At 35.1% G+C, this 26,447-nt stretch overlaps 1 protein-coding gene across 1 annotated transcript; it reads left to right on the forward strand.

Annotated features, from left to right (window-relative positions):
• Positions 1 to 4,311: 4,311 nt before the first annotated feature.
• LOC146134759 (semaphorin-3E-like) lies at positions 4,312 to 25,110 on the forward strand. The gene is made up of 21 exons (XM_083395623.1): positions 4,312 to 4,318; positions 4,830 to 4,978; positions 5,556 to 5,615; positions 7,360 to 7,467; positions 8,326 to 8,413; positions 10,399 to 10,515; positions 11,537 to 11,703; positions 12,466 to 12,589; positions 13,239 to 13,311; positions 13,984 to 14,166; positions 16,078 to 16,247; positions 16,621 to 16,700; positions 17,189 to 17,397; positions 19,118 to 19,179; positions 19,881 to 20,157; positions 20,399 to 20,637; positions 21,421 to 21,666; positions 21,987 to 22,152; positions 22,406 to 22,567; positions 23,259 to 23,344; positions 23,943 to 25,110. Exons 1-21 carry the CDS (start codon positions 4,312 to 4,314, stop codon positions 24,005 to 24,007), a joined length of 2,838 nt encoding a protein of 945 aa, XP_083251749.1. The 3' UTR covers positions 24,008 to 25,110.
• Positions 25,111 to 26,447: the final 1,337 nt, after the last annotated feature.

Raw genomic sequence — 26,447 nt, forward strand, 5'->3', positions numbered from 1 at the left:
ATATTTCATGCCAATTGCTTCGCCGGTGTAACTCAATATTTGTTCACACGACGCCCAAGGTTCGTCGACATTGGCGGTTTTAAGGATGACTTCACTTTTACATTTGCTGTAAATATGAACAGACGGTAAATAAAAACAGCTAGAAGTAAGAATAGGAAGGAACAAATTGGTTGTTTTGTATGAAATGCTTTAGTTTAAAATGCAATCATTTTTTTAAGTATTTTCATGAAGTAAATGTTGGGCTTTAAATAAATTTGAAAACTGTAAAATTACCTCGGCAAAAGATTTGGAAACGAATAAATTAAAACATTAAAAACCTAATATTTATTGCGCAAACGTTTTTTACTTGATCCAACAGAGAAATAAATTTTTTAAAAAAGTTTCCAATTAATTTTTGTCCTATACATCTTTTAATAAATATATTTTTAGGTACAAGGAAACGTAAAAAAAACGATTAATTACCTGACGTATTTTTTCCGCGTTGCTGTGATTTTTTGGCCGCGTTAATCGACACATTTAGTATATAAAGACCAAACAAACTGATTTTCGGTTTACTAAGTGTTGTACAGAGTTGGATCTTATCATTGATGTGCAACTAGAATCGTTTGTTTTTCATTATTCGGATTCAGGCAGATTCTTTTTAGAAAGAAACTTCTGATATATTTAGCCTTGTTGTTATTTCACGGGCCGCGTTAATTAGCACGACCAACCTGCACGAATTTCTCCGGTATTTTTCGTGAAAAGCGGCAATAAATCGAAAGTTTTGCGCGAAATATATTGTTTCCAGGGACTTGTTTCGCAATGTTCGCGTGCGCGGAGTAAGCAGATTGCGTGCTGTAGTTTGCTTTCGTTTGATGGACGCTCGCCTGCTCTATAAAATCGTGAGTGTGGAGCTAAAGGTTAAACACTTCTTGGTGTTTCGCTGAAGTGTTGAACCTTTTACTTGGTTACATAAGCAGAGTTTAGACCACTGAGTATCAACCTTTCATGGCTTACACCAAACTAACTTTACAAGCCCGTTCCTATCATTAACAAATCTTCATTACCTCTTTGAAGTCAAAATTTTTGTGGTTGTACTTTTAAACGGAATTTGAATGCGTTAAAGTAAAAAAAATGCAGTTTTTATTTTGCAAATTTCAACATATAACACAAAAAAATGTAGAACCAATGTTTGAAATTCAAAAGTTTTTTTGTTGATCAAAAATGTTTTGAGAAATGAAATGCTTGTTTCGAATTTCTGACAATTACCAAGTAATCGCAGCCACTCGGTCGTAACAAATGCATTGTATGTATGACTAAGTTACAAAAGTTTTTCTGTACAAAAAAATGCATTTTTAAAGAGTATTCTGACAACAAAAACAACTTGTTACTTATAAAAATACTATTTTACCATTTTCTGTGCTACTTAATAAAAAAAAACGGTTATTCAATTTACCAACGACTTAGAATGGTTTAAAATTTGTACAAGGGCGTGCCCAGAATAATACGAAAGCAGCGAAGCGATAAAAAACGTGACGCCCTTTGTTGATTTTGCCAAAAGTTGCGCGTCAATTTCAGTGTTTCATTTGATGTGATATTTTTAGCGCGCGGTTTCATTAGTATGAAGTTGGGGATTTTTTTCAACGTTGAAATCCGGCATTTACAGCACCATACTTTTTGGGACGTTTTGATTTTAAATTGGACTGGTCACGACTCATTATTTTTTCCAGTGTTTCTCAACCTTTTCTGCGACGACCCAAATCAATAATTGGCCTGGCAATTATCTTCACTAAACATTTTGTAAGCTCAAAAATAAAAAAATAAAAGGAATATACCAGCAATAATAAGCAAATTATATGAATGTGAATCTTGTCTTCATTTTCGTCGGCAATTTTATTTAAATATGTAGCAGTAATTTTGCTCAGAACTAATCTCAGTAAATCTAACCATATAAACTGCTGCAGTCGGCGACCAACCAATTCAAACGATCACCTAACATTGCGTCGCCCCATGAGTTAGAAAGCACTGAGCTATAGGAAAGATCAATGTGTTAGAAAATAGAAACCTTTCAGGAATTTTATTTTATGAAAACCGCAATGCCGGTTTCATAAACAAGACCAACAAGAAAATATTCCACCATCAAAGCATATTTTGTTGCTGCTCAGTTTAAAAGGGGTGTCTTGATATAATCAAATTTCACACTTCGTCCACGAGAGCTGTCCATCACAGATTTGTTTGATGTCGTTGAATGATCAAGCCGCGAGATAATTTACCCTACATTACCGCTCTTAAAACATTTGTCCATAAAAGCAATGTAATATTTACCAGGCTTAACCGTCAAACATTTGAACAGTTGTCGTGCAGGAAGTCGTTTTTCCTGTATGTAAAACGTCTTTGTGGTTTGTTTACATTGTTCCGGAAATAAACTACTTTAAACAACTGGATGTTGTCTTTTGACACCCAACCTAGTTTGCGTTAGAGCTCCTAAAACCGCTACACATCTTAAATCATGTTGTTCAGCCTGAAAAAACGGAGTCGTAAACTCAAGATTGCTTTTTTTAGGTTTATAGTGGCAACCACGGCCAATTTACAGCGGTTATTCAAATCTATATTTACGCATATGCAAAACGCAGTTCAGTTCAAAATTATAGCACTTTCAAAATGAAGCGTTTCAAATATTTATTAATACAATAATTTTTTCGTCCATACCCAGCAATTTCGGCCCAAAATTACCACGATTATGCAAATTTAAAAACGTTATTTTATTGCGCCAAGTCGAATACTTCCAGGAATAGTTAGCTTTGTGTTTCTGCAAAATGAAAAGGAATTTATTGCATCTCTGAGATCTGCTTCTAATGAATTTCGTGTCCAGTATTACGTTGTTTGTCACGATGCAAGTTTATTTAAAGTATTTCAGCATAAAATGGCTCAAACGATAACATATGTTACTTCAGTGGCATATTTATATTTAAATTGGATTGCAGTTTAAGTTAAGCAATTGTAATTTAACCAATAATTTCCAGATAGCGTTAATTTAATGAATGTTAGATTTAATAAATGTCGTTTTTTATGTTAACTTAATACACTTTTTTTAGTGCCCTTAAGTCAAACCATTAACTTAAGTCAAACCATTAACTTAAGTCATTACAACACTGCAGACCAGTAGAAAATCGTTACTTTTTTTCCGGGTTACAAAGAAACAATTCTACTTGAAAAGTTAATTTATGTAAACAGTGGTAATTAAGCAGATGTATTCTTATTTATAAAGGCTACATCATTTTAATTTAGATGCCTCACTTAAATTAGTGATCTTAATCTTACTTTTTCGGTTACAAAGAAACCAATGCTTTACAGCGGCCGAAAAAAATGTTGAGCTTTGCAAAAATATGCGGCATTGAACCCGGAACTTAAGCGTTGCTGATATTGCACCAACCCTGTTTAACATTTGAGAAACGATAAACTTACGGTTGTTGTTCGATGCCAAAAGCTTCCGTGAACAAAATTGCTGGCACTGAGTTGTTGTCTGGCAGGAAATTGAAGTAGAATTGCCAAAAAGAAAAAGTGACGCATTGTCAGATGCACGTATCAAATCCGACGCCATCTTGTTTTTATCGCGCCTAACAGCAAAAAGTTTCAGAGACAGTAAACATGGAAAAAGTTTTAAAGTAGCTTCTCTACCGTTGCCTTTATGACATGAAGGTAGAATCTTCCAGTCAATAATCCTTTAAAATTAAAACCGTTTGAATTTGAGTTTAATTAGACATTTATAAAGAATTTGATTTCAGAACCTAAAGCTATTGAAAAAATCATTGACTCTAGATTAATCATTTATTTAAGTGGTTCTTAGTCTTTCGCCGGTTATCAAAATTTGTGTCCATCGTTCTAAAATCTGTCTGTGGTTTGGAAGCAAGGTTTCTTAAGAACATTATATACGGATCTGTTCATAAGTTTAATGGTGAAAATAATGGCCCAAATAGACGTTAAAAGCGACATGCTTTATTTTCAAACGTTTCGGCAAATGCTCATGCCATCATCAGTGATCTTAAGCTCATGAGTTTAATTGACATCTATGAATATCTTGTCTCCTGGCGATTTAAAACTTTGGAAAAATCAAAAAATGCGAAGGAAATCTTCACATTTCTAACAACAAGAACTTGTTTGATGTTTAAAATTTTAGAAGATATTGCGGCAAAAACATATTTTTAGGCGGTAAACTTTAAAATAATAAATTTCAAACATTGAAGATCTAAGAAAGCGAAACGCTTTTTGTATTAAACAGTTGAAAGTAAATTCAAGCAAAAAACCTGGTGAAAAAAACGCAGTGGCAGTAAAATGTCAAGTAGAAGCACTCGGTTCTTAAAGCTTTCAATCACTGATTTTAAGATTTTAAGCTTGATGAATGATATCGGATGAGAGGGTTGCAGGGTGGTGGTTTTGAGTCCATTTGTGGTCAGGTCCCGTTCCGCTCCGTCGGTTTTCGCGTAACAATGCGTTGGTTGTTACGTCATTGGAAAATGAACAGCACTGATGCGAATCATTTTATTCACGATCTGGTGCCTTTGTGATTCTTAAGCGGATTGAATCTGTCGTTCTGAACCTTTTTTCTGACGGGTTTATTTACTTGAAACAACGGAGGTTTCCATCACTTTTCAATTAAATAAAATTAAATATTTTTTTTTGATTCCATCATTCAAAAATTATTTCATCTATTTTTCCAAAATTTTTCTAGATTTTTGGTAATTTTAAAATAAAAATAAAACACAACCGGCTGCATATACCTTGTTAAAAAAGCAAATATAACATCGGCTACAACCATTGAAAGACTTACAATTGTTTATATTTGTTCACAGATGAAGAATCCTTGAAGCTCACTCGCTGGACTTCCGACGTCCAACTCAACTCGATATTTTACGACAAACCAACTCAGCGGATCTACGTCGGCGCGCAAAACACAATTTACCAAGTAGACGCAACCAACGTTAGCAACGTTATAAGACAGGTAAATTACAATAAAAGTTTTGCTGTTACGATCATTTTTTGAGCTAAAGCTTAATTGCGTGACTTAATATTAGTATTTGACTCCAAAATTGTTAAAAAGGTGCGTTTTTCGGATAAAGCCCATGAAGAAATATGCAGCATTTTGAAACATGTTCAAACGAATGAAGAGATATTTGAAACGTTCAAAATGCAACCTACTTATGTATGGGCTTTGATATTCATTCTACATCTAACTACAACTTCCAGCCATTGTGTACCAAAGATGCGATTTTTATTGTATAATTGTTTACTTACAATGGGTCAGCTTTCTCAGCCAAACAAGGACTTTACACATATTTCTATTTAATTTTAACTTGAACCTCTGAATGCTGGGATTATACCTACGACCAATAAGTCGCTAAATCAGCAGCGTTTTACCGCAACTACCAATCCCACATGTCAATCCCACTTGTCCGTTTGCGACCAATCTATCATTTTAAGGCGACTTCACACGAAAGTTTTCTCGAAATTTTAAAATATTTTTCGTCTCGTTGTTCGTTTGCCAAGAAAAGTGGATTATTCCGAGTGTTTTTTTGCAGATTGAATGGAAGCCCGACCCAATCGTTGTACAAACGTGCATCAACTACAAAGGAGTGAACGTGAGTTGTAGAATTAACCGCAAACTCGAACTTAATCAGATTAAACCTCACTCTACAAACCGCAGTTTAACAACTGGCTAACTTGAAACACTTTGGTCTAAAGGCGAACAGAGCCGCGAAAATTTGTGGCCAAGTCGATATTTTTACATTGGTTTGCAGTTAGTACTTATGTTCACTTTGACGGTTGAACTATTTAGTTATAATGAAGCCATGATTTTGTATTAATTTGTGAAATGAACAACTTTTTTTGTATTTTTTTTAAAATGGAAAGTGGATTAGCTGATGCACTTTTGCCTTGCGCACAAAGTATTCTAGTTAACAAATAAAACAAGACGGATTTTTTAACTTTAAACGTAATTTTAACTCTTATTTAACACAACAACAGCTATTTTAAATTATGTCTCATAAAATCCAAATGTTTGGGTTTATTCAAATATTTACTGATTATTATCGTAATACATGCAGTTGTGAAAAATGTATACGCGAATGTGTGCTATTACGATGCAGCCCTTGAACCAACTATAACGGAACACTTATCATAGTACACCTGCTCTTTGCTGAAAGCCACTCACAACTTGGTTTACTGCGGCGGATGTGGAATACGTAACTTGTGTGATTACCAGATTCGACCAGATAAGCTGTCATTAGGGTTGGTGAATCATTCACCGATGTATAATGTTACCTTAAACTGGCAGCCTATTTCCTCGAAGAATACACGCTGCTCGTTTCACTAAAAAACGCGCTGTTTCCCTCAAAACATAAAAAAATTGGGGCTTAACGTTTGGCTGTTGGGAAATTTTGTTCGGATAATAAGCATGGACAAAATGCGCAGTGCGATATTTTACAGTATACCATCTGGTGTGTGGGGACACCAGCAGTACAGTACAGTCTGATTTGTGAGGGAGAAACATTTAATTCAATGCGGTTCGCAGTAAAAAGCGTCAGACATGAAATGGTGTTTGTCGAAAGGACGTAAATAAATCGAACACATCCATGTCTTCTTGCACTCTGGCTGACAACAGAACACGAAAGAGTTGACTTGTGATTTGAACTATAAGGTTTTTAATGACAAAATAAAGTTGAATTGAGTGAAATTTTATCGCCAGACGTTTAACATTGATGCAACTTTTGTATTTTCTAGATTGAAATAAACTGTTGAATACCTCTGTTCTGCAAATAACTAAAAATTATATTTTGCACATAATTAAATCCTATTCAAACTAGACACCCTAGTATTTGTTTAAACACATATTCGCTAAGGAGATTTTAGAGGTTTTATTTAATGAAGCACAAAAAAGTGTATGACAAATTTTACCCTATAGTTTTACAATAAAGCCTGACGACATTGATTAATTAGACTCCATTTCTGTAAAAATAACATTGTTTGTTGATATTTAGTTTCTTAAATTCAAATTTATTTAAATTTCCTGACGTTTAATGAATTAACCTTCAGTGTTTCATTACGCCAACAAAACATACCTTGGATATGTGTTAGATGCAAATACGCACAAAAAATCGAGTTTAAAAACCAGAGTAAAACACAGGATCAGAAATTATATATATTATATATAAATATTAAATAGGTTGATATACAGGTATATGGAATATATTTATGAATGATTTTATTGTTTACATAGGTGTAATAGTGATCGACAAGCAGAAACCTGTTGCCAATAGTTTCTGATTCCATGAAGATACGCCATTTTTTGGATGCAAATAAAACCTGATTTTTTTTCTGTTCCAGGGAATGTGCTCGAACAGCATCAGAGTCCTTCATTCTGTGAACTCTACCCACATGTACGCTTGTGGTACGATGGCATACAACCCAGCATGTTGCTACATCATGAAAGATGTAAGTTAACCCGAACAACAGTTACTGGAAATGCGGCAAAGTTCTTTCACGATTTGTGTAAACAACAATTTTCAAACATTTCAGTCTGAGACGACTATTTTTTATACGAAAGCTGTCTCCGGCCCTTCAATCTTCACGTTTAAAAGTGATAAAATTTTAAGAATAAATATAAAAGCACATACAGAAGTATAGGTAGCATTTTGTGAACATTTTGAATAAAATATAATGGCTGGAGGTTGTAGTTTGGCGTAGAATGAATATCAAAGCCCATACAGAAGTAGGTAACATTTTGTGAACGTTTCGAATAAATATTTTTTTTTAATGTTTTTCTAAGTACAATCTTCAGCCATTATGCCCTAACTTTTAACTAAATAATAAAAAGAAAAACACACATTTTATCAAGATTTAACACTCGGTGCAAAACGCCCTTATTCCCTTTAATCCTAGTTTTGAAATCAATGGTTTAGCTCGTCAGCCTTGTTGCTTGAACACTTAGAACACTTAGACCTACACGTGCAAAGGCTTGTCGTTGCGATAAGGTAGAAAAGCTGATGCTCAAATTGTTGCTGGAAATTAGACGAATCCGCAAAGAGGAGATAATAGTCTGTCGTTTGAATAATGCAAAACGCTTCAATTGTGCTTGGCTTTGTGACGAAACAGTAGATGTTTTTATTTAAATTTAAAACCAGGTGGCAGGGTAAGTGAAAATGAACTCCACCAATAAACCCGACATTGGAATAAAACACAGTTCGCAATAAGGAAAAAATATATTTATAAGAACATCGGAATAAACCTAAACTGCCAGAGTGTTTTTGTTTTCCTTGTTATGTTTTTTAATGATAGTTGCGTTTCTTCCAGATTTTGGTTATACTTCCGTGGACGATCACCAACACAGACATGAAGTCGCCCCATGACCCCTTCACGTCATCAGTGTCAATCATTGCAAGTAAGTTCAAATTTAAATATATGGTTAACTTACAGCGTTTTAAAACCTTCTTCTGAAAAATGCCTCTAACGTTTTAAGGAAACAAAAATCAGCTAAACATCTCCCTTGTGATAAAAGACCCAAATCTTAAAAACTTTTGTTTTGTTTTGCAATTAGAAACTTGAAGCTTACACTATGTTGGTAATTTTTACAAGAATATTATGCACTTCAAAACGACAGAAAACACGAAATAAATGGTATTTAAATAATTAAATAATTAAAATAAAAAATCACATCGCAAAATATATTTAGTCGCTAAAAGTAAAAAGTGAAAAAACTTCCACCCTAAAAGTCATTTTTTAGTTTCAATAGCCTCGCCTGAAATCTACGTTCGTTTCTCCAACACATTGGTTAAATCCCAGAAGCTAAATGTGCGGTTTTAAAATGTCGTTAGTCGCGGTAGATTAACTTGCTCGTGCCCACACACGATTGCTGATCATAGAAGGCGATTTTCTTCCAAAGTTCTGTGAAAGCTAATCTTTTTGGTTATGTAGTCCACGCCGAAAGTAAATGATCTGTTTACAGTCGTTGGATTTCAATGAACATCGTGAAATTTTACGCATTATTAGCTTTTAAGCTCTGAGAGATAAAGCAAGTAAAAACTGCAGACGGACCTATTCTTTACTTATTTTTACGTAATTAATTCTCATTAAACGAGGAAGAATGTTGCAGACAACTTAATACAGAGATAAACGGCTTCTCAGTGTTGACTTAGATCTTTATTTTTGCAAATTTTAAGTCGATTCCTTCTTTGGTTTCGTCGCCAGCCAAGCGTGACGCGTTTTGTTTACTTTCAAGTGTCTTTGTCCCAAATTCGACAATCTCATTCGGGTCCTTTCATGCGTCACACCCAGCCCTTTGTTGCGTCACAACAGTACACCGCCAGCACTTGAGTCTGCGGTGATTTAAGCCTCCCTGTCGCCTGGAGGGGTGATTAATTACCCCAGGGGTGGCCAGAGGGGGTTCAGAAGCCCCATGTAACACCCGTGGAACCCCGGGTTCCTAACTGGGCCCCAGTCTGGCTCCACTATTGTCTGGAAAGCCTAAACAGCTTCCAAACTTTAAATACCTGTTGTTTTATGTTTGTTGTGGAATTAGGTAGCACTGCTGAACGACAAGTTGTATTTCATATTGTGCAAAAGTTTGTTGACGTTATGTAACACATTTTGTTGAATGTGCGAAAATTTTTACGTCATATAACACATTTTGTTGTTCATGAGTTTTCGATATTTTATTTTGACTCATTATATTGATATTATTGCACGAAAACTGAAATATGTAATTTCAAATAGTCTGGTATCTGGTTTTCTCCTAGTTTAAAGCCCATACAAAAGTTGGTAGTATGTTGAACGTTTCGAATATCTCTTCATTCATTTTCAACATATTCTCACTACGCGTAACTGAAACCTCCATTATGCTCTATAAGGAAGTGGTTATATTGAAAACCTGCTTTACATCGCAAATTTGTAATCATGCGATAAATTGTCAGCAATATAACGCCCCAAAAACAGGCAATTAAAATAGAAGAAACTCCCCCAACAATGATTCCAATTACAAACTTGTTCACAAATACAGTCGCATAAAAGCCCTTAACCAAAGTAGACACATTCGATCATTTAATCTGCACACGTTCTCCGTCATCAGACAACCACTATGACGTCAAAATCAACACGTATTTGTGACGTCATAATTGTCGGGTTCAAACCAAAACACTCCGTAGTCGTAATGATTAGTTTGAGTAATTTACAAATGTCACTGTTAAGCCCAAGTTAATGTTAACCTCACCACTTAATTAGTTTCATAAATTACTTTTAAACCGACGAAGTGCCAGAATATAAGAAGTCGAAGAAAAATTCTGTGTTAATGTTGCTTTCGTAAAACCTTATTGTTTTTCGGACAAATTATTTACACTCCCAACAGATTTTCAAGCTTTTTTTATTTTTTAGACGAAACGCTTTTTACGGCCACTAGAGGCAGTCTAATGGGAAACGACGGAATTATTTCTAAGGCTTTGAATGGGCACGATCTAAGGACGCCTGATGGAGACAAGTTCTGGCTCTATGGTAAACTTTTTGTATTTTATTATTTGATATGATTTGTGTTCTGTACGTTTTTGTACGTAAATGACCAAACTCTGTATGAATATCTTGGCGATTTGGCATGGCATTTGTATTTCACAAAAAATGGACCCCAGGAAAAGTGTTTGTTTAGCTTTTCGTGAAACGTAAATGTTGATCACCTTAGATTCCAAGATTTTAACCTGTTCTGGCTTCTTTTTTTTTTAACCAGAGTTCAAAATCGAATTACGCCCCACAGTTTAATTAACTCTGGTAAACGGAAATACCAGCCTTAAATAACAGTTGTGTAGTTTTAATTTTCCACCTTAAACTCGATTTAAATCTACATTTTTCTCACGACACTTTACCTTTGTTCTTGCTTTAGTTAAAACGGAAATACCAGTCTTGAAATTTCAATTTCCCACCTAAACCTGTTTTGCCTGTTATATCCCATTTAAACCTTCAGTTTCCTCCCCGAATTCCAGCGTTTAATTTCCCACGATCAGTTACATTCGTGTTAACGGAAATGCCATCTCACACTCCCGACTATAAACCTATTTAACCCATTTTCTACTGTTTACCCTTATTTAAAACGGCCATCTTAGACTGACTAGACGCATCCTGTGTTTTGTCTCGACGGAAATGCACTTGTAGTTTAAACCCTATGACGTGTCACTAATCCTGTGGCCTCGATTCGTGCAAAGTCAATAAACCCGTGTTTGCTAAAAGCTGTGCGAAGTTGCGTGAAATAACGCGTCGTTAAAAACCGCGCTTTTTAACAGAGAAAAGCGTTCTCTCCCTTTGCCTTTAGTTAGTTCATCAAAAAGTAAACCTAAAACTACTAAAATAAATTGTTTGCAAACAGAAGTAAAAAAGAAAAAGAGTAATTTAATAAAATCTCACAAAATTGTGGAATTGACTTCAATATAAATCAATCGTCACTATTCATAAAAATAAACAAAAGAAAGTGTTGAAATAAAAAAAACGCCTTAAACCGGCACAATACAGATCTGTTGTTGCGTCATAGAGCCGGAATTCGTGAGCATGCAGCACGCGCGCGCTGAAGACCCGATCGACGACAAGCTGCTGGTGTTCTTCCGCGAGCTGGCGGAGGAATTTCGACCTTTTGACCTCGGGTTGTCGCGCGATCCAAGCGAGAGATTGCAAGTGACAAGAGTGGCAAGTTTGTGTCTGGTAAGTTGCTGTCTGTTGCTGTGTGTTGCTGTCTGTTGCTGTCTGTTGCTGTGTGTTTGTTTGTGTTAGTGTTTGAGTTGGCCATTCTTCTTTATATTTCTCTCTGTTTGTCTCTTTATGTGTGTAAGTTATCTATGTTTGTTTGTATTTATGTAATTGTTAGTGTGCAGTGCAACAACCTACAGCATGGAACAATAGGACGGTATTTTGTTTGTGCTAATTTTATAATGTGGTATGCTGTATATTGGCCCATGAACCCCATTTAACCCCCGTCTCACCCTGAACCCACCGATCAAATATTCATGATTTCCTCGCAAGGTTTTAAATTATAAACGAGAGACAATTGTGTGTATTACGTCACATAAAGAACTGCTTAAAAAATGCAGCTTCAGATGGTTTACTTTGTAAAGCGTCTATAAGATTTATTTCGTAGTCGGAAGTTCGTGAAAACGATTTACTGAATTTATTAAGAACAATTTTATTTAAAGGACAAACATTCAATTAGACTAAAAGTGCTACAAAAAAAGCTTACGATACGAATCATCTGCACGACGGCAGCCGCTTTGTTAGAGACTTTAGTTATTTTCCCAAACATTATAGCCACGATTACTAAAGGTAAAATAATCATTAATTAATAGTTATTGGAAAATTATTATCATCCATTTTACACCAATTATGCATTGAAATGTTAAAACTGAGAACCGGTTGATTTCAAATCTCCGCCTGTTTACCTGCGTCACAATGCTTATTGTTACGTCATAGAACGACCACGGCGGAACAACCTGGGTGCTGAACCGAAAGTTCGCGACCTTCAGGAAGATGACCTTGACCTGCACAAGTGACAATGGTGACGCGATGGCAAGCAACTTCAGATACGACAATCTCGGTTTGTTACGTCATAATAACGACTTGCATAAAAAAGAAAATGAACTTTGGTTCAAATTATTTTTTGGTCAGGTTTCATAAACGTCCTTAAGAAAGCAAAGATGACAGGAATTAAAAAAAAAAAAACTTAGATATTTTGGTTTTGTGTCAGATTTGTTTTTTGTTTGCTTGTAAGGTGCAAAATGTGTCGAAAAACATTGATTCTTAAGCACTTCGTTAAATATGACCTCGAATGCCCAAACATATTATTTAGTTGTCGCTTTGTGTTCCCTTCCCGTAACCCGAGCCTCAGTTTTGTGAGGTATTGGAGCGATCCCAGCTAAGTTAATTTTAATCGACCGAAATTTGGTCTTTGCATGTTTATTGCGTCAAACTTGTTCCACTAAGTAGGTAAGGATAGATTGGAATCAGTTGTTTGTGAGTAGAGGGACAGACTTTTTAGTTGTAAAATGGTGCTTCGGGCGTTATATTTCTTTGCATATATTGACGATAACGCTATGAGCACTGTTTAAATATTTAAAAACAAGGTTTATGTTGAGTAGAGAAAAGGCGCAGTTTAATTTTTACTATTAAAACCAAAAAACTACTTTAGTTGTTACTTTTCTTAAAATACCAACGTTTTTTGCAATTAGCCCGTTTTTCTTTCCCAGTTTCAACGTACACAGTCGACAACCCGTCAGACCCCTTCAACCCCAAGATCTACGCACTTTTCTCATCACCAAGGTATTTCGCACACTTTGCACTGTGACGTAACAATATAACAATGACAATATCGACCGAGCTATAGTGACGCGACAATGAAAATTCCAATCCCGGCATGTGGTTTGGAGAATCGAGCGGATTTTTATTAACGCCGATTCCAAATCCCCGGGGTTGCAATTCACGCGCAAATCGACGCTTTCGCGCTTGATATTTCGCCACAATGGTGGTAATTGTGACATCACAGTAACGTAAAATAGTATGGTCACGAGAGAATTTACCGCCTGGGTTTTTGTGTGATTTAATGCGCTGTTCGCAAATTTGTTTTATATTTAAACAAACGAACATGGGAATTGTGACTAAATCTCTCGCTATTTGCTAACTGTTGATTCAGAGTCCATTGACACCTAACCATAAAACGTGCTTTGTGAATAATACCTTATAAACCAGTGGTTTTATTTCACCTTTTGTTGAGATAAGACGTTGTTAACCTTTAACCAACCCGCAAGGAAGATTTTTTTTTCTACTATACACTTTCGTAATGTATATCAGAAGTATATAAATTCCGAATAGAAGGCTAACAGAAATTTGTAAAATTTTGCCAATTTAAAAAAATTGCGAGTTGCTTCAGAAAAAATTAAAAACTAATTAAAAAAAAATTTAAAACGAAACATTTACCCAACTTTTCACCACCAGGGGCGCTACAGCGGGTGCTGCGGTTTGTACTTTCGACACTTCGAGTCTTCTGCAAGCTTTGGACGGTGAACTTTACTGGGGCCGCCCCCTGAGAGGGGAAAGTACCAAGGTTCGATACGACTCCAGACAGGGGCCGCCCCCGGGTCACTGTGTGGGTGAAACAAAAGACCTCAAACCAACCAGGTGGGTGAAAGTAAATACCCCAGTTAATTGGGTGAAAATTTTAAATTTCTTTCAAAGTTGCCAGGTTTTATCTCTGCTGGTTTATTTTTTATTTTTTATTATCCGTGGGAATCCAGGCCGTTACCTCAAACTGTATTTTTTCCTACTTTGTAAATACAAAAAAATTGGTGCTCCCGAGAAATATCAATTATGTTTCTTCGAGTTTTGTCAACTTAAGCAATATAAAAGCGTTTCCGCGCGAATCGATAACATCTTTGTAATGTAGCTTTTTTAATTAATATAAAATCTCTCCTATATGACGTCACGTTATTACGTAACTTTGCCACGTCTACAAACAATTTTATGCCCCCTTAATCAAAAGTCCTGGATCCGCCCAGTTACTAAGAAATAGGTGTAACTTTCCTTGAAATGTTCCGACATTGATAAGCATCCGCCCACTTTAAAATGTCGTCGATTGCATCACAATGAACATCGCGACACATCGCGTAATATTTAAGCTGGCACTTCTTTTATATTGTTAAATGGTGGTATTGGTTCCTTGTATTTCAATAACCTTGATAAAGCTATAAAGGGAATCGTTTTACGTACATTGGGCCACGACTGATTTAACAAACCTGCCCAAATCGCAAATAGTAGCGACACAACCTTAAGTAAATACGAAGTTTTAAATTTGCCAAACCTGGGTTTTATTAGTTCATCAAAGTCACATCACAGAACGTTTTGTGTTGGTGGAAAATACGGTATTTTCTCGCAACAATTAAAATAATTCAGTAAGATGGCTATTTATTGCACACAAGTCATTTTTTGTTGTTTAATAGAAAATTCAAATGCTCTTTATTTGTGTTTAAACTACTGGCGCCAAATCTGTGAAAAAACAAATCGTGTAAAATGCAGAAACATTGCATAAAAAGGTGCTTGTGAGATTCGAACTCGCGGTCCTCGGAAAAAATGACCACTGATTTACCGCATTAATATAAAAAGATAATCTTAAATATGAAGGTTTTTGGGGTCTGGGGTTTTATTATTACGAGAGTGCATGAAATACAGTTGAGTATTAAAATAAAAATAAAAACGCCGTAAAATTGTTCCACGGACGTAAAAAAATAAGTTTTTTCTTAGTTTTTCTGTTGTCAATTTAAGTTTAACTCTTCGCACGATCTTCATGTTTTCTCTTCACTTCAACAAACCTTCAACAAATATCGCGGTCAATACAAAGGGTCGCGTTCCATTGTTACGTCAGACCGACGTAATAAAGGCTTCATTTGAAGTCCTTGATTTAAAGGCGACGTCGTGCGTTTCAAATATCGATACTTACTTTACAAAAGGCGATGCTCTTTATTAAATCGATTTCATATGTTTGCTTTTGTAACAACTGATTGATTAGTGAGATTTTTACTTATGCAAACGTCACTTTTTTCTTCTTAGATATCTAACTAACGGTTACTTTGAGTACAAACTGCTTAAAATAAACCGACTTTGCTCTGTTAAAATTAAAACTCTTTCGTTTTCGTAACACCACCTAAATATTGCGCAACACCAACGAAGTATTGCTAAACATCACCTAAGTCGTAACACTCGTTTTAAACCACACCCACAACTTTTCTTTTTTTGACAGGGAAGAAGTAAATTCTACGGCAGGTACAATTTGCAGCGAAAACCTCTTTGCTTTATAATTTGTCATCAACTTGTTTTATTTTTAATTGCACTTGCTTAGATCAAATATACAAGGCACTTTTTTACCTTCTTTCCGTCAATCAATTCACTTATTATTTAATTAAAAAAAACTTGTTAGAAAAGTCATTGGTTCAAGTTTAATCCCCACAGTTGTCTAACTTTATCGTGTCTGTGTCTCCCCTTAAATATAAGTTTATTCAAAATATTAAATTTGTTTCCCCTGTTATTTTCACACAGACTGATGTTCGGTGAGCGCTACCCCCTAAAGTTTGGGGGTATTTACCCCTCCACAGCCCGCCCCATGTTCCAGGCCCCAGGAACCCGGTTCCACCACATCGTGGCCCAAGTCGTCCCCGGTTCCGTGTCCGGCCTTGATGATGACGTCACTGTATTGTTCATGGCAACAGGTGGGACAGGAATGCTCTGAATAACTGATCCTTTTTAAAAACGAAGATTGTTTTTTAAGAATAATTCGATTTCACAGAATTTAAAATTTTAAAACGGTTGTTTCTATAATAATGATGTTTCTGCGTTTAGGTTTTTTGTGTTTTTTTGTTGTCTATAGTTAAAAAAATCAACAACCCATTAGCATTTCAAAAACTTACCCATCATTTTAAACTCACACGTTTACATAAAAATCTAGGGTACAAGATAATCTAAAATTCCCAACGCCATTTACGCTATTTTTGTGGGGAATTTTGAACCAAATTTTTTGATATTTGTGGAAAGTTGTTGCTGAATCCGTTTTTTTTTTTGAAATAACCAGGTATTTTTGCGCAGACGGGGGCAAGCTTAAAAGAGTCGTGTTGAGTCAAGCGCGAAGCGAAAAGTGGGAACTTCCAGATCTCGACATCCTTGAGGTAATATCACGGTTGCACTGAGGGGAATCCCCTTTTAACCTGTGTTATTTTGAAACTTACAACTGGTTTAATGCTTCTGTTGTTACTTTTAAAATGTTCTTTTTTCGATAAGCGTGGTATTGTTAGACACAAAACACAAATAAATTTTGTTGTAATTTAATCAAACGTTTGATGAAGCAGCCATGAACTGTCTTGTAGTTTTTAACTGCTATTTCAAGTAAAAGTTGTTTTATTTGTTTTTTGTTAAACTTTTGTTGAAATCCTTGTTAAAATATTAATTTGACTATTTTCAGTTTTATAACATTTGCGTGATTAAATAAATGTTATGTATCGAATGTTTGATAAAAACTTTTCCATTGTAGATTTTCTTAAACTCTTTTTTCTTGGTTCAACAAACTTTTTGCTCATTAAAAAAATAATAAAAGGAAAATTCTAAATTAACAACTAATTTATTTTTATTTTATTAAATTTCTTGCATATTTCTCCAGAACGAACCTAAAGATCGCAACGACAAAGTGCTTAAGCTGGTTTTGCAACGTCACAATATGGTTATTATGACGAACAGGAGCGTCATCAATGTGCCGCTTGCGCAATGCTCCCTCTACCGGGGGTGCAACCTGTGCGTCGGCGCCAGGGACCCCTTTTGCGCCTGGACGAGTGCCGCTGGGGGACGCTGTAAGTCGGTGTTCGAACTCAGGTGAGAAAAATTTTAAGTTTAAATAACAAAATAATAATTTTGAAAAACAAGTTCAAAAAACAAATTCAAGTTTTTTAAAAAAAGCTTCGAATTATAAACCAAAGTTATTTGAACGGTAAAAAAATGAAATCTTAAAAAAAGTTTTGTTTTAACTTGTTTATTAACTTTAAAAAAAAATAATCGCTCTGTGGCATTGTTTTGCAGTTTGCTAAAAAATATAAAGCTGCGGTTGTTGAATTTTTGGCCGTTTACTTCTTCTTATATTCTAATTTACCCTTAAGGTTTGAATATTTTTTACAGAATCAATTGATTTTCGATCTGCTTAGTTGCTTAACATATAAGTCACACACAAAACCTGCCTAAAAATAATCGCCACGATTTATAAAACGGACATTTAGATTGGGAACCTAACTTAAGTGAAATGACACAAAGTTCCTGAAATAGGAATGAAATTAAAACATTACTGTTCTGTTATTAAATATGATTGCCGACTGATTCATACGTGAAAAAAATTATCGGAAACCTAAATTCAAACTTAGTAGTTATGAAAGTATCCTGAACTCTTGGTAGTTAAAATAAAAAAGTGAGAAGATCTAAGAAATACCAGTCAGCAATAATTGATCGATCGCGGGCAACTTGATAAGTCCTAAGTAATGAAAGTACCTCATTTTTCTGTCGACGAGTTTAGTGCGTATCTTACCGCGACGAAACATTCATTTTACTTCCCCAAGCGCCAAGTATTACAATCAGTGCTCCGCCCAGCCTCGGTTTTCGTGCCAAGCTCCAAGAACCAACATTCCACGTTAACTTGCGGTTGCACACTTTAGGCTTGTATGTTGTAGGTGCATTCTTGTAGGTGTATGTTGTAGCAGCCTGAAGCCTTGCAAGCAAACCTTGTGTTGTTAGGGTGAGGCGTTTGTTGAAAAATTCACCATATTAGAGCCCTAATTGCTTGGTCATCTACCTTCAAACCGCGTAAAATGTGCTAATACAAATAAATATGTTTGCGTAATTTTAAACGCTTTGGAATAATATATAGGTGAACTGTTAACAAAAACTCACCAAAAAAAAGATTATTTTCTCATAGCTTTTTCTAATATCTAGTATACTGTAGGTTGCATAACAAACGTTGTTTTTGGTTTCCTGGAGCAATTAAAAAACCTTTAAATTGTGCTACACTTTTGTACAACTAGGCCAACAAAATATAAAGTTTCAAACTTTTGCGTACAAGGTTTGCATCTATTCCTTTTTAAAGAGTTAAACAAACTGCTCGGTTTATTTTGCTTTGATTTGGTGGTTTTGTGGTTAGGCCCGGTTTCCTTGAATACGTTGATTTGTTTACGTCTGCCTCTAATCTCCCAAACACGTGCTGATTATATCGCTTCGATCAACACGTCCAGATTCAAGCGATACAAAATCTGCTGATCTCGGGTTTTGAGCTAATTTTGCATGTTTCGGAAGTCGGATTAAATCTTAAGCATTTATCAGCATCAAAACAATTCAAATAATTGTGGAGCATAATGACTGGAGGTTGTAGTTAGACGTAGAATGAATATCAAAGCCCATACAGAAGTAGGTATCATTTTGTGAACGTTTCGAATAACTCCTTATTAATTTTCAACATCTGATGTTTCTTACCATAAAAAAAATTCATTTCCAGTTTTAGTCAGAACTCAATGATTCAAAATCCGACGTATTAATAATTTTTCTGTTTTTTCAGTGACGCGGAAAAAGAAGCGATGACCGACTTCTCGTGCCCCCCTCAGGACAACCCGCGACCAGGTATTATTACGTCATAGTCCCGTAACAATAGCGAGGTCATTCGCAGCGATTAAGTAGGTGAAAGGTCACCATTAGCGGAGCGGGTCAAATGAGTTCATTTCTGAGCACGTTAACGATCTTAATTGGTCGGCGTTGTGTTTAATGGACATTAACGTCATAATGGACATTGTTACGTCATTAAGTGATGGTTGTCAATCGTATATTGCTTGAAAACATACAAATAGCATTATGACGGTTGAAGTTTTAGTTAATTATGGCTAAGATAATAATATAACAAAGGAGTTGTATTTTAGAATAAACCCCAGTAACACAACCTTGTTCTGGGTAAGGGTGAAAAAATGCCTCCTTTTATTTGAAGCAAATTTTTCAAGTCAATCGCTTTGATCTAAAGCGCCAGCAATTCGGTTCTATGCTGACATCTAGCGGAAATTACAATACGATTTAAAATCAAGTTCTTTCCTCGCTTGCAAAATATCATTTTTTACCATAAGATTGTGTGTGAATATTTTTTTCTTTTGTATTGCATTTGTTGTTACAATAACCAACAATTACAATTTTAAGATCAGTTATAATTATTTAAAGTAATTTGTTTCTTAATAAACTTAAATTAAACATTTTTTTTTTCTTAAGAAATATTATGTTAATTGAAAACTATATTAAATATTTAACTGATGGTTTAAAACACCAAACTCGTTTCACAGATCTGGTGACAGAGTTACGCGCCAACGTCACAATCCTACTCGCCCGCGAACTCGATCGTCAGGGTGAACTCGCCGAGTTGCGTGAAGACTCGAAGCGGTGCCGGAGTTTGCGGGAAGAGTTCGACGAGACGGTCGGAAACCTGACCGTTGTACTCAACTCGAAGAAGGACGAGTTCGAGATCGCAAAAAGAAAGCAGAACTCGCTCGACCAACAACTCACTCTGTGCAAGAAACGGATCCTACTCACCGCAGCTAAAGCAAAGAAGGCCTGGCTACAGTGAGTTCGAGTTGGTTTGTACGAGTACAATTAGAATTTTAATTCGCAAAAAAAATTAAAGAAAATTAAACAGGTTTTAGAGTTCAAATTATTCGTGTCACCACAGGGCTCTGCGAGCCCCCCAAGAGAGATATTTGGGTTTTTAAATAAATAATGTTAGTGCTTTAAAAAAAGTAATGCGAGCAACAACTAGTACTAATCTGAACCTGTTGTGTATTTCAATTTATCCGTGTCACCACAGGGCGACGCAGAACCCGCGAGAGAGTGAAATGGCGCGGACCATTAAGCGGCTTCAACTTCGCAACGACGATCAGCAGCTGGAGCTACTGCAGTGCTCGGGATCACTGAAGCGCTGCTCTGAGCAGAGGACCTCCACCAACGAAAGCATCCTTCTGATGGAACAAAAGATGAGTAGGATGGAAGTGGATTGCGCCAAACAGAAGCAGGATGCTGCAATCTCACTAAGGAGCCAAGTGAACGGTGAGGAGGATTTTAAGTGAATTTTGGGCGATGAGTAAATTTTGAGTTACTTTTGGGACTGCCTAAAAATGTAGAACTGAGATTGTGTGAATTCACTTTGTGTCGATTTTTTAAGACTTGACTCTAGTTAATTTGGATTGCAGCATAAACTTAAGTGACTTTTGAAAAACAAATTTAAAGCAATAAAATTCCAAAGCTCAGTTCAAACACTTGGGGTACAATAGCTCTTGAAACCTTTTCACGTTGGGGCCGATGCAAAAATTCGGACAAAAATGGCAGAACTTATGAATGGTTTTAAAATACTTTATTTTGCGGCAAAAAAATTCTATTGTTTTCACTTCTTCCAAAAAGATTTAGTAGTTTTCAAATAGTTGACTTAACATTGAGGTTAAGTTGATATTTGTTCAACTGACAAGCCAAATAAGTGTTTTGGGCTTGCGTAGAAACAAAATCAAAAGCGATTTTCCAAAATGTTTTGGTTTTTTTTCCTAGAAATGTGCGAATGATGTGTTTTTTTGTCGTGGGTGTTTTGAGTTGTTTGAAATTTGCTGCCATTTCATTCTGTGTTCCGAAAAAATGAACGAGAAATATTTGGCTAATGTATTTTTAGAAAGAGGACGCCATATTAAAAAAAACAAACATATTTTTGAGCAACACAATGAGAAACATTTTTAAACTTGAAAAAAAAGCTAAGTAGTATTTTTTTAATTACAATCAACTCTACCGCATGGGATTGTGTTTCGTTTTGGTGACGCTTGCTTTTGGGTGCTTCCCCCAACACAGTACTCCGCAACGTCAGCATCCAGATGAGGCGCGATCTCGCTACAGCGAAAACCAGGCGACCTCCCGGATGTAACGAGAGCGAGGCTGTGACGTCATGCTACCGCAAGGTGGTGTCGGTGCGTCGTGACGTAACACACCTCCTTAAGGCCAACCGCAACATGTCCAAGGACGTGGCGACCTTGAGACGACAACATGAGCACAACGTTCAGCTCATCCGACAACTCTCATGGCTTCACAGAAAAAACGGTGAGTTATTCAGAAAAAATAGGACTTTTTGACGATATGAATAAAAATATAAACCACCAGAGTTTTTATCGAATGTTCTTGATTTTAAATATTTATAAAAATTTCTACGAAAACCCGTATTTTGTGTTTCGAAGAATTTGTCGTTTTTGTGGTATGCGGTGTAAACTATTGCGTGAAGTTACAAAAAATCATGTTTTTGTGTTTTGTGGTATGCGGTGCTAAATGTTGTTGCAAAAAACATGAAATACATTACAAGGTAGGGAGTTCCCCGCTTTATAACCTTGCTGCAGATATCGTAAACTTCTTTATTTTTTCTTCAGGTGAACGTGGACAGCAGAGTTGCGACTACAACGGCTGGTTCATGTCGAATCAGTCGGGAAACCTTTACAAGTTGGGCAAAGAAAGGATGGGATTTCTGCAAGCGAAGACTTTCTGCGCAAACTCGGGCGCTATCCTGGCCGTGTTCAAGAAGGCTGGCGAACTAAGGTTTGTTCGGGAATAGTAAAGGCTTGTTTTGTTTTAAATAAATGGTGGGAAAAAAAAGAAGGGAAAAAATTGCAAAAAATATTTTTTGCTTGAATAAACGAATAAAAATAACTTCTTAACACGCGGTTTACCTTTAAATAAATTAAAATTTGGATTTCATAAACCACTTGCTATACTCAAAAAAGTGTTAAATGATGTTTTTGCCACAAGTTTTTAGAAGCAAAGCTTTAAATTCAAGCCGTTAATTTGTCAGATATGTGAACAACGTGGTCCGGGCATTCAGTCAGCGGCAGCCATTTTGGATCGGGCTGGTCAAGTACAGGAATGGCTCCCTCAAGTGGCAAGACGGCTCCACCATGCAATCATCCGATCTAGAGAGGTTTCCTCGAAGTCAGCAGGGTCGGATGAGACGAAGGTACAGCTTTTTGTTTTGTTTTTTAGGGGGATTTACCAGATGCTTTCCATAAATTACGGCCAGCTTTTGTTTCGATTTTTTTGTTTTTATTTAAAAAAATGTTAAATTAACAATAGTACATTTTTTTTAAATAATCAGTTAACGTAACAAAATAATTTAAATATAGGAAATACAGAGGTTATTTTCATTTATTAATACATATTTCCATATTTTAAAGTTTTTCACATTTTTGCTCTTGTTCTTAATAGTTTACATTTACTTCCACAGGATAATTGTTGAAACTGTTTATTTACAGGATTAAAACGGTGTTTATGTGATTTTTCAGTTCGGCATGTTGGTGTTTTGTTTAGTTTGGCAAAGTATATGCTTCCAAAGTTCGATACTTGTTTTCTAATCTTAAGCTTTTTGGAATATGTGTGTTATTTTTAAAACCATAAAATGGATAATTTTTAAGGAATAGAGATTGATTGAAACACCTATTGGCGCCCTTATTTTCTTGAACATATTCAGACTCGATTTTATATTCGCAGATTCAATGAATTCTAAAGTCGGTTTTAATCAAATCATTTTAAAACAAATCATGCCAATCATTGTCCAGGGATTTTGAGGGATTTTGAGGGCGTTAAATAAGAAACTAGGTGTTACTACAATTCAGGCCGATATGTTTCTACCTTTCTGTTTTGTGTTCCAGCAACATCTACTGCGTCGAAGTCAACCAGAAACAGCGCTGGAGCTTGATGCCGTGTCAGCGTAGGAGACGGCCCATATGCCAGAAAGGTAATTTCAATGTACGTGTATATGTTTTTTAACTTCTTTTTTTTAAAGATATTTTTTTTAATACAAAGCATATTTTATTTTTTTATTGCTTTTGTAGTTACACATTTCCTGAAGATTTTATACCCTCTTGGTGCCCTACTTTTGAATAAAATGTTGTAAAAGCGATAATTTATTGGACGATTTTCTTAATTTATTGGACGATGTGGAAAAACATGTAATAAACATTTTTTTATATTTTGATTTGTAACACCTCGAGTAAAAATCCTCAATTAAATTCGTTAATATCAAAATACACTACTAGTTGTTTTTTATGGTAATACACTGATGTAATGAGATTTTTTCCGATTTAGTTAAGGCCATAAACTTAACAAAATTTACTTGTTAAAAGCTAAAAATGTTAAAAAAAACATTTTGACGTGTATTGAGAACTCGTAAAATCCCTTTTAATAGCTATTGATACCATCAATACTGTTTATAACTGGTAATTTAACTAAACCATGTTGGAGGGCAAGATTCTGTAGTGGAAACACATGTTATAAACATTTTTTTTACACCAAATAGAAAACATTTTCCCTAAAAATAATATTTTATCGCGCAGTGATGACTGGCGCCACCTTACGGCCAAAGGACGACCGTCTTTTTCAAGTTTTGGTGAAAACTTGATTTTGCTTCAAGTCAGTGTCGTTTATTTATTTTGGTGAAACTGCCTGGAACCGCAGAACGTTTGTGAAGCGAACTTTGTTGTTATTTATTTCTACGACGAGAAACTTCCTGTTTTTAAACCCAAGTATTGTCTGCAGTGTTACAAGGGACTTGGTGTCCGATACTTAAAGGGTCGTAGTATCGGTACTTGTCCGATACTTAAGCTGTATCGAAAATCGTCCAATACATCATTTTAATTTAATTCTCAGCTGTGAATTAATATAAAAAAACAGTTTTGATCATAAAACATTTATAAGTGAAAGGGGCCTAGATGTGGTAAACCAATTTATGGCTTTGTAAAAATGTCAAAATTTTACCTTTTCATTTGATCTTGCAAGAATTAGTATAAGATTGAAATATTGTAGTTTTGGCCAGAATGTCGGTATCGAACATCGCGAGACGGACCGACTAAATAGTTTGTGTCGTGAAACAATCCGCTGACTTTATCAGAGGTACACACAGTGGTTCGCATATACTTGTTTGTATTTTTCACTAATTGCGAATATTTGATCCCAGAAAATGTCGATCTGTGAGTTATTTCTGTCTTTTATAGAAATCAAATTAACTTAAATTGGGAAAAAGCGTCGTCATTTATTATAATCAGAAACAAAAAATGCCGTTTTTAGTCAGTTACAGACTGAAATTAACTTTTGTACAATCTCACATTTGACTTTAATCAGTTAATCAACTTCTGTTTTCTAACAATGCAGTATTTTACCCATTTACAATCTTACACAACTTTTAATGTAACTTTGCCTTTTCTTTGTGGGAAACCTTTTCACTCTTTAATTTTTATTTTACCATTATTGTAGCTTTTTTATTTTGTTTGAAATAATGCAATTTTAACCTTTTAACTGCGTTTTTATTTTTGTATCTTAACAACACTTTTCTTTGCTTTATTTCGAATAGGAGGTTTTAACTTTTTCTTTCGTCTTTATTTAGTTTTCTTTCACGTTTTACTTTTCTGTAATTATATTGTCGTTGTACTTTTATCTTTTTCAAGATTTTATCGCAATTTGTGTCGTTTTACGTCACGTTGTCACGTGATTAGTTCATAAACTAAAGTTTTGTGAAAACATTCGCTTTTAAAAAAGCGTAAGAGTAAGCTAGCAAAACGGATCCCAATTTTGCCGAACCAAAATTGCTTCTTTCAGTTGTACTTTTAGCACAGGCGTCACCTACAAGGAGACATTTTAGTTGTTTACCCATCAAAAGTTTCTTAAATATCGGAAAATAGGATTTATCATACTTGGCAATGCAACAATTGTCGAGTTAAAATTTTCGTACAACTTTGTGTTTAAATCTGCTCCTAATTCGTTAATTTGTAATTTTCAGAATTTCCTTTTCACACAAAAGTATAAAGATGAGTTTATTTCCTGATTTCACCACCACACCATATTTTTCACTGTTTAGATTTAAAAACAAACACATTATTGACGTCACACTAACGTTTATGACATCATAAGATAAAATAGCCTAAAGTTTTACACAGTTAAATTAAACAGAAACACTAGTACACATTTTTGAAGGGTGTGACAAAAATTAGAACCAAATGCTTAAATTCACTTCAAACATTTCATAAAAGAAATATTCCAACAGAAACAAATACTGTGAATAAATTTAAACGAAGATAAAAGAGAGCCATAGAGTAATTGTGTGCAAGTTTTTTTTTATAAAACTTCATTTGGTTTTACCATTTGTTGAGAAAAAATAGATTTATTTCAAACGTCCAACTCTAAACAATGTAACCAACATAAAATAATTTACATGTTGTTTGTCATTTTACTATCACCGTTTTCAAAGAAATTGCACAAAAACATCAAATTGTTTTGTAAGACGTAATAAGAATATCAAAGCCCATACAGAAGTAGGCGTATTGTAAGAAAGTGACAATAATTTAATAACTTTATCAAAATTTAGAACCGGTTTAACACTTTTTTGTAAAAAATCATTTTTCGATTGTGTCACGAAAGTACGAATTGTGTGGATTTCAACAAAACGATCCAGTTGTGGTGTGTATAGCAACGCATTAATGATACGATACAGAATAAATGCATGATGGCAAAAAAGATTTCCTAAAATGTGTACAGAGTGTGCGTAAAATAAAATAACAAACAATTTTTCTGCCAAGGTTTTTAAAAGATATCAAATCGAAATATTTGAGCCAGAAAAGCATTTTGAAAATGCCATTAGGAAAATTATACATTAGTTTTATGCAACAAATTTTTGCGACCCCATTTTTAGTAATAATTTCCGCAAATTAAACACGAAATGATATAAAAAATAAGTTCACTATAATAATACAGAAAAATCAATCAATATTCTATTTAAATGTTACAATCCTTGCCTTCCCTAATAACACAGAAAAGTAAAAACTTATAAAACGGTGTGAATACAGTGG

Source organism: Ascidiella aspersa, chromosome 8, assembly GCF_963924565.1.
Source record: "Ascidiella aspersa chromosome 8, kaAscAspe10.2, whole genome shotgun sequence".
Classification (NCBI taxonomy): Eukaryota; Metazoa; Chordata; class Ascidiacea; order Phlebobranchia; family Ascidiidae; genus Ascidiella; species Ascidiella aspersa.

Excerpts from the sequence above, each read along its gene's own strand:
- LOC146134759 (XM_083395623.1), top strand. Across the intron at positions 4,979-5,555 it reads TTAGCAACGTTATAAGACAG|ATTGAATGGAAGCCCGACCC; the intron begins GTAAATTACAAT and ends GTTTTTTTGCAG. Across the intron at positions 14,167-16,077 it reads AAAGACCTCAAACCAACCAG|ACTGATGTTCGGTGAGCGCT; the intron begins GTGGGTGAAAGT and ends ATTTTCACACAG.